Source organism: Siniperca chuatsi, linkage group LG10, assembly GCF_020085105.1.
Source record: "Siniperca chuatsi isolate FFG_IHB_CAS linkage group LG10, ASM2008510v1, whole genome shotgun sequence".
In the NCBI taxonomy this organism is placed as follows: Eukaryota; Metazoa; Chordata; class Actinopteri; order Centrarchiformes; family Sinipercidae; genus Siniperca; species Siniperca chuatsi.
The window spans coordinates 3,369,734-3,383,105 of record NC_058051.1 but is presented as its reverse complement, the minus strand read 5'-3'; the positions used below and the strand labels follow the sequence as shown (position 1 = coordinate 3,383,105).

General features: G+C 38.6%; 1 protein-coding gene across 3 annotated transcripts in view; it reads right to left on the bottom strand.

Annotated features, from left to right (window-relative positions):
* The window catches only part of lamb2l (laminin, beta 2-like), a 62,980-nt gene that overhangs the window by 33,362 nt on the left and 16,246 nt on the right, over positions 1 to 13,372 (bottom strand). For 2 of the 3 annotated variants that reach the window (XM_044211462.1, XM_044211463.1), the window contains exon 2: positions 11,345 to 11,424. The exons of the other annotated variant lie outside the window; for it this stretch is intronic. In XM_044211462.1, the coding sequence (XP_044067397.1) occupies positions 11,345 to 11,402 (58 nt within the window). In that variant the 5' untranslated portion in view covers positions 11,403 to 11,424. The remainder of the gene's footprint in view (positions 1 to 11,344; positions 11,425 to 13,372) is intronic. 3 annotated transcript variants of the gene reach the window in all.

The window sequence follows — 13,372 nt, the reverse complement described above, 5'->3', positions numbered from 1 at the left end:
ATCTCATCATAATAAGTCATTTAATTCAGAAATTTGTAATAATACGTAGGGGGGTTGATAACTTAATTTGTTTCAAACTAAATTTCCCTTGATTCAAGAATCATAAGAATCCACAGTATTCTTGACATTACTGGCACACAAAAATGGAGCATGCTTTAAAGGCCCAGTACCCCTGTGTTTTTAGTTATTTATTGGCTAATTAGACTTTTGCGCTGGATGAAGCCATGTTGGTATTTACGTGATGTGATCAGACTCTATGTATTAATAAGAATGGGTGCGCTTCTGGCTGGCACTGTGGCAGTTGTGCGTGGTCCACTCCATTTCAATTCAACACACAAAAAGACACATGCCGCTTATGCCGCATTCATGTCATATCGGAGTTACTGCACTTGACCATTTGCTAAACTTCCCCTGCACAGCAATTGTGCAATCATACTTGGCAGGCAGGGCAGGCTTTGTATTTCCCCACATGCTGAAGCAAGGTGCAGGGGGCTGTAGTAAGAGCAATACTTAGCATTTAAGCTTAGAGGGTGGTGTCTTTGTTTCCAAAACTAAAAACACAAGAGCAAAATTGTAAGGAATGTTGGGAAACAGTGTGTTTATCTGCTCTAATGTAAGCTACAATTGTTAGCATGTCCAGCTAATTAGCTTACAACCTACAGTAGCTTGCGAAAACGCAAAGCTTCACAGGTGTAGCAACAACTGAGGGGTGTGTATATATGTATATGTATGTATATATATATGCACTTTGTGGTGAACGCCTGGTTTTACACAGCATAGCAGAAAGAAGAGGAAGTAGACTCATAGACAGCATGTCTGGCTGCACAAAGCATGGTGGATTATAAATAGTAAAATCAATGTTGTGATATAACTTTTTAGACACTGCCTGACATCTAAGAAAGTAATTGCCTTAATGGACTTAGGTGTTTAAGAAGAAGCACATTAATTATAACTCTCTAAAATGTTCTGGTCCTGTTCCCTCAAACTCTCTCCCTCACCCATGTAAACACTTTCTCTGCATCACTGATTCTGAATAACAGATCTCATCAGGGTTATGTGAGAGAGAGAGAGAGAGAGAGAGAGAGAGAGAGAGAGAGAGAGAGAGAGTAAGAGGGGGGGAGACAATGAGGTAAATTATGGTAAAGCTAAACAGAACAGAAAATCTATGTTGATGGACCAATTTTACAACAAAATTCAGAAAGTCATTAAGACAGGGTAGAGACAGTTCAGTCAGGATATTTACATCAAGGTTTAACCATTTATTGACAGTGAGCTTACAAACCAACCACCAGAGTCTGTGACATACAGCAGTTGAATGAACATGAAACCATATTGAGAGCAGCAACATGTTGAGGCATGATTGGAAAGACACAGATGGTTTTAGATGGAATCATAAGCACGCTCTTAAAAAGACCTGCGTATATGCATTAAATAGATGACTCTCTTAAACACTCATTATTTGTCGCAAGAATTTTGTGTTTCTCAGCTGATTATAACTATATATATATATATATATATGGAGCTAATTTAGTGATTTGTGATCTTTTGTTTATCAAGTAAAATTTACCTGAGCATGCATGCTCTGGTGCTCAGTCTTATGTTCCCACAATTTTTGCCCAACTGGAATGATTAGAATCTAACTTCCTGACTGATTATATGTGTTTAAATTACTGGAGAGAGGGAGACAACGGCTAATTCCGTGATTTGGTTTAATTTCAGAGTAACTTCAGCTGCCGTCATAATGGGGACAGGCACTGTGAGAAGTTATTTTCAGAGCGCTTACTGACAGGCTAATTACACTTGGGATGAATAAACATGTATGCATCTTGGAGAGACAAATGCATTTACACATTTTCTGCATCTTGTGTAAATGGGTTATTAGGTGTATATACATTCAAGTAATTATCCCCAATGCAAAACATCTGTGACAAGATCACATTGAAGGGTATCGTAGCCCCATGGCATGTGTGGGCTACAAATATGGAGGACAACAAATGTAACATATGAGACAATGAAAAGGGAAACACACATTTAAACATACGGGCAATTGCATGCTCCATAAAACAATGATGCAATGAAAAACATCAGGAAAATGCCGTCATACCTCATATTACCATAGTTTAAATAGATAAACGTATCAATCTTCTCAGTGATAAATGTTGAAAGACATTTCAACATAAAAACAGTCTTTGTGCCACATGTGATAACACCAATGATTGAAAATCTTTTACTTGTTCTTGAATGGCAAAAAAGTTTTTTCTTTTGTTGTATTGTGACACTCTGCAGTTGCCACAGGGGTAGTTTCCATCTTATAGGTGTTAACAAAGTCTGTTTGGGGTCAGGCAGCATATTAGCTCTAACAAGTTTATTTAGCAGCTTTGGGCCCCTCCTATATACAAAGAGTGGTGAATCCTTAAGCAGTTATAAGAGATGATCTGAGCCTGTGGAGTGTAGGCTGTGGTTCAAATAAGTGGGTATGATTTAGCCTTTTAAACACTTTTTTCAGTCATTCTGATCTAGTTTTATAGTGTTAAGTAATGCAACAAAGTAATTAATTAATTCATTAACAAAATACATCATCCCACTATCTGTACCATTTGATGATTTTGGAATAAAATAGATTATTTTTCATGATAATATGCAAAACTGCGCTCAAAAACCAAAAACTTAAATAATGAATATATTTAGTGTGCAGATTCTAGTGTGCGAGAATTCTATTTTGTACAACAAAATGAAATACTGAAAATAATTTTATGTAAAAGGCCAAAATTCTTCTGTACACACACACACACACACACACACACACACACACACACAAAATGTCTATGTGTGTATAAATCTCTTGGCTCCAGTTCAAGTAAAAGATTTAACAGAGGCAGATTTTCTGAATTCCTGTGAGGCATTAACAATGGCTGACTGACATCGTTAGCAATTCTACTGATAAACCTGCCAGAAAATACAGCACACAATCAACCTGTAATGCTATTGTTACTGCATGTATATAATATATAGCAAATTTAAAGAAGGATTACAGTAAAATGAGACACATATTCACACATTCTGTAGGCAGGTGTGCACATGCAGAATTGCACATAAATGGGTTAGAAGGCAAACCTATGAACTGTAGATAAAGATCAAACACACCCTGGCCAAACATAAAACACAAGCCAGGGCTGCAATACAGAAACTCAAGGATGCAAAAAGAACAAATTTTCTTAATAAACAAATTCTCTGAGAAGTAGAAAACTATAAATATGTCTGTGTGTGTCTTTATTAAAGCTGTAATAACAACAATAACGCCCAGCGGTCCTACCCCTCTACTCAAACAACCTCTTCAAGAACACAGAAACATAACTGACTAAGAGCTGTAACTCACTTTACAGGTATGACATTACGCAATGGGTTCACTCACTAGTCAAATAACCTGCCCTATAATAGGCACCATGAAATACATGGAAATCTTCCTGCCATGAACAAAAAACAACAGTTTTGGTATTTCATCTGACTTTGGACTGTAACTAGAAATAAGAAACTCAACCAAGACTCAGTCAAGTTCCCAGCAGTCTTGGGAGTTCAGGAAGGTTGAAATACAGCTGTGGTTCAACTTTGATTTGTAATCCATTACAACATTCTTTTCACATCTTCTTGTTACAGATTTACAAGAATGCATTTCAAGTTGCTGGTACTGTGCAGTACTGTGCAAAAGTTTGTGTCTCCAATATAATGTTTTTCAGATTATATATTATGAAAATAATCTAAAAATATTAAGACTTTTTCTTGTAAATTTGTCTTCATCCTCAACATATTAAGGCTTCATTTTTGAATTAAGTTTTCTAAAAGTGACCCTAATACTCCATCAAAGTTTATCTTTCTCATTTTGGTATGTGCCCTCGTTTTTGTCACTACAAAGTAAAAAAAAAAAGAGTTAATAAATTGCAAGTATAATAATATATACCCTAATGACGAGTAGAACTAATTGATGTTTCTGATTTGATGGTTTTTTCTTTAAGAATAGGAAACTATCAGGATAAAACATATTTTAAGGGGGGAAAATTTAGCACAACACTAAATTAATTTTTATGAAAAAGCCAAAATAAATTCACCAAAGATGTCGCCAAAATGAGAGAAACTAGCATACTGCTGGTTACCACATTAATGATTTCATTTTGATTTGTGACTCCAAATTTGTTTTGTTGTTAAGTAAGGTTTCATCTCAGCCATCAACTTTTGAGCTACCCTTGCTCTGTATTATTACAGTTTATCACACTGGTCATAACATCCAGATGTGTTATGACATTCTCTCCCGACACTCTGTCTAGGTATGTACTACTCAGTAGTCATAATTTACCCTCAGTTTTATTAGTGACTGAGCTTGTGTTCTGTCTTGAAATAGACCACACATGCATGGAATGTCGCTACTATATTGTATGCCATTCACAAAAGATCTCTGTCTAATGGCTTTCTCTAATCTGTCAGACACTGCTGAAACAGAAACCAATGTTGTTTGTGTTGATAATTACAAGGCAAAGCCATCATCTAGGCACACACTTACATGTGAAAGCCTCATTTTTCAAAGATTTCAAGATGCTTCTGACATCTGAGACATGACAGTAGTGTTCATTCCCCTCTCTGTGTGGGCCGTAGGAAACATATCCTTTACTTGGTTTTCACCTGCCCCGACTAGCATGGAGAACGGCAGAATGTGTATTTGCACGGATCTGATTGCAGCAGCAAGGCACTTCCAAACTGGAATTACTTTAGGTAGTGTACTTTCATTCCTTGCAATCTTGTAACTTATTTTCAAGACTTTTCAAGACAGCCAGTAAGAGGAAAAACTATATTTTTGCTGTGAAATGCAGGCAAAGACACTTTAAACAATAACACTGGTTCCAACTAAAATGGCTGAGGTACTGGGGTAAAGCCAAAGTGGGAACATATTGTAACAACAACCACCAGTTAAGTATTGGTAAGTTACCAGCCATTTTTTACAGGCAGTCAGCCTTAATTTAGGGGTGCTATTCTATACTGAGAATTTAGCTGTCTGGTAAAATGGTGAACCTGGTGGGAATCTTTTGAAACAAACATAGTTACTGTGTTCTTTGTGCAAGACTGCTGAATGTAAAATAAAATGCAAGGTTGAGATGCTTGAGTGTGACTTGAAGTAAAGCCAGTTGCACAGATGTTGTTTGACACCAGCTGGTTTACCAGTGTGTGATTAGAGTGTAGCACGTGGCAATGTAACATACACACACATGCACACAAAGCAGATACACAAAGAGTCACAGGTAAAGACACCCTGGGGCGTCTCCCTCCTGTATACAGCACTATGGCAGGAATGCAGAGACAGAGAGGAAAATGTTATTCATTAGAGAAAACATTCCAGGTGTCAGCGTGCTGGACGCAAACGATGCGAACACACGCTCCAGTTCTGCATGTATACACACAAACAGTATGTAGGCTAGAGTACGCACATGTTCTTTCTACTAAAGGCCAATCAATAAGGCTTCAAAGGGACGCATGGTATAAAATTCTTGCCCATCTTAAATCTACGTTGAATTAGTAATACAAGGACAACATACAACATTTCTGTTGGAAGTGCAACAGCAGTGCAGGAGGAGGCAGGAATTTAAACAAAGCATGTTGAGGGTTTTCACATCGAGTTATCAGTGTCAATAACAAGTGGTAAGCTTTGAGATCCAGGTTTTGTTTTGTTTCATCTTCATCTTTGGTGATAAGTGGAGTTTCTACACTGCACTTCTCAGAGATCACATGTCAGTCATTGAATGTCCTTTAATACTGTGAGGTCTTTTTCTTTGGAGTTTCTATTGATGGAATTCAATGTTTTGCAGATGGCATTCTTTTCTCTTTCTGTTCAGCCATGGTTGCAATCATTCATTGCTATTTCTAACTAATGATGTTAATCTAACATCCAAAACATCACACCCTGTGACAGCTTTTAGGAACTGCATACAGGCTGAATCACTATTACAGTATGATATATCAATAATTAATCAAGAGGAGCAGATTAAAGTGTAAGCCATTATTACTTTCAACACAAGTAATTCATTTAAACTACTACTTTAACCTACTCCTAGCTTGTTTAATCTTATCTTGACTTAATTTACCTTAACAGAGTCAGATTCTGCCTGAAACAGTGTTGAAAATACAGTGGGTCTCCGTTGGTTAACTAACTCCAAGAACCCCCTAAAACCCCAGAATCAAATTTGGGGGATATCTCAAACATTAAGATTATTATTATCTATTTATCTATGTTGTAAAGTGCATTTGCATGTTGAAATGTTGAAAGGTGTGGAGCAGCACAGGCTGGCACCAAAATCCATTCTAGCCTGTTCCCTGTGCAAACTATAAATGTAAGTTAATTGATACTCTACAGTTCTACTCCATCTAAGCACATTTGAAAAGCCTATTTTTGTCTTTAAAGTCTAGTTAACATAAACCAGGTATATGCAAAATACCACTCTGTATTTACCCCATCTTTTGTCTGAGTGTGCGCCTCTGCCAATGAGTTGGTCTGAGCTGGCACAAATGGAAGTGAACATTCCCTAAATTCTCATATGAAAATAATAATAGACGGGGGTCTGGCCAGCAAGAACAAATAAAGGCCAGGTTCAAAAACATTGAGGGGGGTGGAATCACCAATAGCCTACTACAAACGCTCACATGGTAAATTTAGTATAATGTACATTTCCACAGCACTAATTCCATCAGAACAACAGAGCTGTTATACTAAACACTGTGCTGCTCTGAGTTTCTCTTTTTTGACAGAAATAATGTTTTCATACTCTAATTTCAGTCCTTTCTTCTTTGCTGTACTCCTAATTGATCAGTTAGGCTGCCGTCAACAAAATTCAACACTTCCTGATGTTTTTTCACATCAAATGCCTACATATAAAAGGAAGGCTGCAAGAATTTTAATGTGAAAACTCAGCAAGAAGTGTTGAGTTTCATTCATTGTAGCTTAACATCGTTCAGGGGAAAAAAGTGGGACAACTGATGTGACTCTTTGCTGTACTGATGGAATTTGTGCTGTGGAAATGGACATAATACTGAATTTATCAAGACAACACAAACATGGAGGAAGCTTTGAGTTTGCATTAACTGGGGAACAGGGAACTTGTTCAGTACAGTATTTTATCATTTATTTTTTCCCCCCTTTTTGCTTGTACCGCCTATGCCAGCAGCTGGCTCTGGGTATATTTGATTATTATTATTGGTCGGATCGGGTCCAGAATTGATTTAGAAAAATATTGCAGCTAACAGGTCAGTTCCGGGAAACAGACTTTGACACAACAATGGCACGGGACCCACCGACTGTCATGGGGTATTTCACACAAAGGTCCGAAAAGATACGTCAAGGGCACCTTAGAAGCTTACAAAATAAAAAATTGGAATTATCCAATATTTTTTAACACTTGGTCTATTCATTAAGAAAACTTTAAGAGAAAAATGGAAAACTTTTTACTATATTATATTTATAACTATTTATAAGCACAAATTCTAACTGTAACCTGTAGTCTCTCTCGTGCCATTTGGGGACGCAGTAGTTCCGTCTATAGGGTGGCTGGTTCAAGTCTAGCACGGACCAGTCAATACAGAGCTGGACACTAGCTGGAGAGGAGCCAGTTCACCTCCGGGGCGCTGCCGAGGTGCCTTTGAGCAAGGTACCTAACCCCTAACTGCTGAGGGCGCTGTACAGATCCATCGCTCTGACATCACTCCTAGGTTTCAGTGTGTGCTCAGACCTGTGTGGGTGTGTGTGTGTGTGTGTGTGTGTGTGTGTGTGTAAAAATACTAATCATGAGATGAATTTCCCCAAGGAAATAAATAAAGTAATTATATTATATATATATTATATTAAATGACATCACTATTGAGGCTGTCATTTGTTGTTTTAAATATTCATTCATTCGCTCATTGATCCATTCATTCATTCATTCACTAATACATATTGCAGGACTAAAGCCAACTGAAGTTGGCAGTTTCCGCCCCCTCACACACGATTAGACTTCTTCTAGTTAATAATTAACATAGAGACTGACCCAGATACCTGTGTGTAGGCAAGTTGGGAAAGGCAAGTTTAATGTACTTAGTCTCATTTCAATTTCTCCATTTCTGTCAAGTCTCCTGAGACACCCAAACACAGAAACAAAGGTGACCAGAGGACAAATCTGACCAGTTAAACAAAGCACATTTAAAAGTGGCTGTGCACCTGTGTGTGTGGCCCTTTTCAAAAATGCCCCACAGTCACCAGTTAACCCTGCGAGGGCCCATTCTGCTTCAGATCCAGCACTGCTGTCAGTAGCCCATCATTAACTACACATTCCACAAATACCCCAGATTCTCACAGTTTCCAAATCCTACAAGCTAACTTAAACCTGCATTTGCATGAACACAGGAGCTTTAACATCATGCGTTGGATGGAGCTGTTCTGCTGCTAGAAAGCTAATACACAGTGCAACACATGTCCACACTGGAAAGCAGGCGTGCAGTCCCAACTTTTTAAGCATCTGTACCGACAGGGATTGCCGCCTTAGACTGAATTAAAATTTTGATTGTGGAAAAACAAATGTTTAAATTTGATTACGGTGAAAGAAGCTTTTCAGCTGGCTTTGACTGCAGCCGTCAAAGCCAGCTGAAAATTCACTTCACTTTGTATCTGAACGCAGCTTGCTCGCTACCTCGAAGTGAGAGAGAACACTGGCAGTCCGACTTTCAAAAAGAAAGGCACTCAGTGGTGCTCCGCTCCCACTCTGCACCACTCACGCCCAGTTTGGAAGCCAATTAATATTTACATGATATTGTGCTAAACTTCTCAGTTCTACAGTGCATATTGTCACTTTTAATTGAGAAATATTGTGCTATCATTACAGGCCTTTTGGTTTGCTTATTGTGTTTATATAACAAATAAAAACGCTCACAGGGAATGTGTTTACAGACAACATCCTTAAGGTCCTGGATTAAAGCAGCAACACATTGCTGAAATGTCACCAAACAAGCACTGCACTCTTATTCTTCTCTATATGGTGGTGAATCAAGTATGATGTAATTATTATTATTATTGTTATTTAGGGTCCTGCCACCCCGTCATTTTGACTGGACTGAAAGGCGGCATCAACTCAGCGAAGGAGGGTTAAATTCTCACTTAAAACCTTCACTTCCTGTTCCCTAAAGTAAACAGAATCCAGTACAAACATCTGTGGTTACAGCTCAATCCTGTGATTAGCGTGCATGAAATAATGATGGATTAGACCTAATGACAATGTACAGGGAGAGTATAAGTCTGCGAGGATTTTCTTTGGCTGTGAGTCTACTAAGGCAAAAACAACAACAACACATATGATGGGTTTGAAGGCTCGGAAGGAGAGGACATACTGTATGATCAGAACGCCTGTTCACACCGGCTTCAGTAATAATTACCACATTTTACATGCTACCCTGCTGCTGCTGCATCACTGAGGAGGAATTAGCTGGCAAGTCACGCTTTGTTTTGAATAAAAAGACTTTGTCCTGTTGCTATAAGTCTTTTCACACTGCTCTACAGTAGTCGTTGCACTGCTGAGGTTAGAAAAAGGTCACATGGAGATGATTTTACATTCATTGTGCAGCCCTGTGTTGTAGAATGACAAATAAATGTACCTTTAAAAAAGAAAGGGAACAAGTGTGACACTGATGATGATGTGATTATGAACATGTATGACAGGTGATATCAGACAGGTTTAATATAGCCAATGAGCTTAGGCTTGTCTATCTTTACTATTTACAGTGTGTGTAATTTTAAAAGACAAGGCAGCAGCAGAGAAGGCAAAACAACAAACAAATATATTTTGGATCTTTTGTCCTCACATATAAACTGTCCAATATAAAAATGTGTAATGACTTATCAACTCTGATAAACTGCAGCTGAGCCTACCAGTTTCCTAGGGTTTCCAAGGGTTCACAAGCAGTTAAAACTGTGGTGTGTTGTGCTTGTATCCAACTCTGTGTACTTTGAAAGTTCATTAAGCCCATTAAAAAGTGTGTGACATGTGGCAATCCCACAGTAACCCCCCGTAATGTAGCTGTACAAGATACCTCTTTTTCACTATTTCACTTTTATTTTCACTTTCATTATTCATATCACGAGATAGCGCTGTAACCTTCTAATAGGCTTTTCACACTGCATATTCTTAGCCCAGGGCTATCCTTAGCTATCCTTGGCTGGAGCAGGGCCAGCAAACCCTAGGCTAAAGTCTGGGTTAGCTCACTTGGAATGTGACAGGATTGTGCCAGTGTGAAAGCTCACTTAGCCCCAGGCTAACAACTCCCTTAGCCTGGGGCTAAGTGCAGTGTGATAAGCCCTTAAGGTGCCCTTGATGTATCTTTTCGGACCTTTGTGCGAAATACCCCATGACAATTTGTGGGTCCATCAATTTGCAGTCTAATAATACTATAAATTCTCATAATCTGTAATTTCTTTGTAAGCTCTTTTGATACCAGAGAACAGGTGTACAGGTGTGCAGCACGGACATTGTAACCTGACACTTATCACTGTTACTCTGCTGATAGTCTCCCTTAGCCAGACCGATCTCCACACTTGGTTTTAGCGCTGTGCCAGCGCTGGAGAGAGGTCTGGCTGAACCGATTATCATTCTGGTATAGGGGGAAAAAACACACCGGCTTGTTTGTATTTTTTTAAACCACCACAAACGTCTTGGGCAGCGCTAAGCCCAGGATGCAGTGACGGTGCCCTTGCAAAATAGTGTCGGTGGGGAACTTGTTTTGGTGGAACATTTGCATGTGGGGAGGCGAAAATGGCTAAATCACCATAAAAAGAAAAGGTAACAGCTGCTAGCTTGTTTCCGTGGCTAGGGTAACTTGCCATTTGCAGTGTGCTGGTTGCTCGCTCAGAGGTTGTTGGTGTTGTTTCACGCAGCGACAGGGACTTTGAAAATGGTAACAAGCAAATGAACCGAGCTACAGGTGTGAAAGCAAGGTCAAACTTACTTACTGCTCTGTGATATAATGCAACTTCCTCTATAGTTTTACTAAGGTCGCTTTCACACCTGTAGTTCGGTTAATTTGGTCTGGACAAAGGGAAAAAAAATATATTGTTGTTCTTACAAACAAATCAAGAAGAGTAAACAAGTCAAGTCAGTATTCTTCTCTGGTGGACAAACTACTTTATTATATAGATCGATTAAACTGATGGCTTTCTTGTTGTTTCGTGATCAGCAGATTGTTTTAATAGCAGTTCAGATTTTGAATTCATGCTAAAATCAAATCAAAAATCTACTTTACACCCCCAAACAGACAAAGACACAACTGATCTATGACTTCTACTCACCCAGCGTGAGGAGGCTCAGGTACACAGCCATAATGGACATCAGGATGCCTGGACGCATGGACACTAGGCTGTCTCTCTGGCTGTAACAAGCGAACACATTCATTTGAGTGTGACAAAGAAATCAATAGAACATCCATTAAAAAAATATACTAAGGTAAAAAAAATCCTAGTGTAGCTGCCAGAAGAAAAAACAGGCCAGGGTCATCGCAGTTGGCTTTCTCTATTTCACACCAGAGATATTGTTTGTGCAGTCATTTCTCAAAATTGACAACAAATTTCCCAGAAACTGGAAGTGATTCTTTCCATTAACCTTAAGCGCTATCTGCAATTGTCCGATAATCAAAGCAGATGGTAAAAGCCTTTACAGGTCTTATCAATGGTCTTGTTAGTGTTCAGTAAATGATATTTGTACTATGCCTCCAAAGTGCTGTGGTAATGGCTAGTGTTAGAACGCTACACAAAGCAGCTTTAAAAGATAAAAACTACAATTGCCGCTGTAGTGTAGTAGTTCAAGGGTTTTCTCTGAGGTAGAAGGGTCTTGATTGTGTTGTGACACCGAGGATAGAAAAGGTCTCTTGTATGCTCAGGCTGCACAAACAGAGATCTGCTCACTGAATAGGACAGACCACTGCGTATGTGTGTGAGTAGGCACACACATTGACAGACAAGAACACACATTATTCATGTCACACGCTGAACCAATCTAACCTCTGAGACAAGTAAAAGTGGTTACAGGAAGGCAAGAGGACAGACTAAATGAAAAGACTGACTTCGCAGCCAGGATTGCTTTTGCAGCCTAAATAAGTCATTTAAGTCAGAGGGAGAACTGCTTTGTCGTCTGACAAATGACAAATCAAATGTCTTCAATTTTAAAGATTTTCTCAAATAGCTTAACCTTACTCACTAATCCAGGTTTGTGATCTAAAGCAGGTCTCTGTTGGAAAGCATTTTTCACACTCAGCTTGGCAATAAGAGGTCCACGTGGCCCCGCGCTCTCACTGTCAAAGGCAGAGGCACTGAGGAGGGGCCGCACAACATCTCAACACTCTGATAAACGGATTTACATGTTGTTGACTGCATCCATAACAATAAGGTATTTGTTTTGTTGATATTTAGATGCAAATACCATATAACAGCCTGAATAAACCTTTTGCTTCATCACTATCCAAACTAAGTTTGTTTTACTTGTGGTTCTTGCTAATATTGAGATTACGCTGTTCATGCATGCACATCCTACAGACAAAGTACACCGGCAGGATATGAAAAATAAAAATGAATTATTGCTGTCCAAGGAAAACCAGACATTTTATGATTTTGAATTTTTCAGAAAAAGAAGAAAAAGAATTTTTCTTTATGGGTTGAGATAATTATCCTGCTTCTTACGCTAAATAAACGGATTAGCTAAAAAATTGCATTGCCACAAAGCTGAGAACAAGGCTGTTATTCTTATCTTAAGAAAAGTTGAGGTGTTGGAGTTACATGGTTTTCATGATCAACAGCATTATGCAAAACATGATCTTCCCTGAGATATGAACAAATTCTGAGAATGCTACAAAACACTTCTTCAAACTCTTTTTTCTACTATTGCAATCTTATTGTCTTATCAAAGTGAGACAGGAGAGCAGGCTGGCTGGAGCTTTTCTTTTTATGTTGTTTAAGTTTAACTTGCTTGTTGCTGGTTAATTGTAGCTTGATGGTTCAACTCATTACAATAAGACTGCTGTAATTAACACGTTGCAAGTTAGAGTGCTGCTTCATGCACTGTCAGGATGCAAAAGTGAAAACTAAGAAACATGGGGAAAGAAAAGAAGGTCCAACTGATTCAAGATCTAAAGAAAAAGACAAAGGCGGAAAACAGTCAGAAACTGATTCAGAAGCTGACCAGGTGATGGAGAGACATGTTCAAGTTATGAGACGGTAGAACTGTAACTCCAAATCCAAATTCAAAACGCAAACTTTTTACATGCTATAAAATGATTTACAGATCTTTTAACAACCCACTACCAAACAACTATATTTGATTATGCT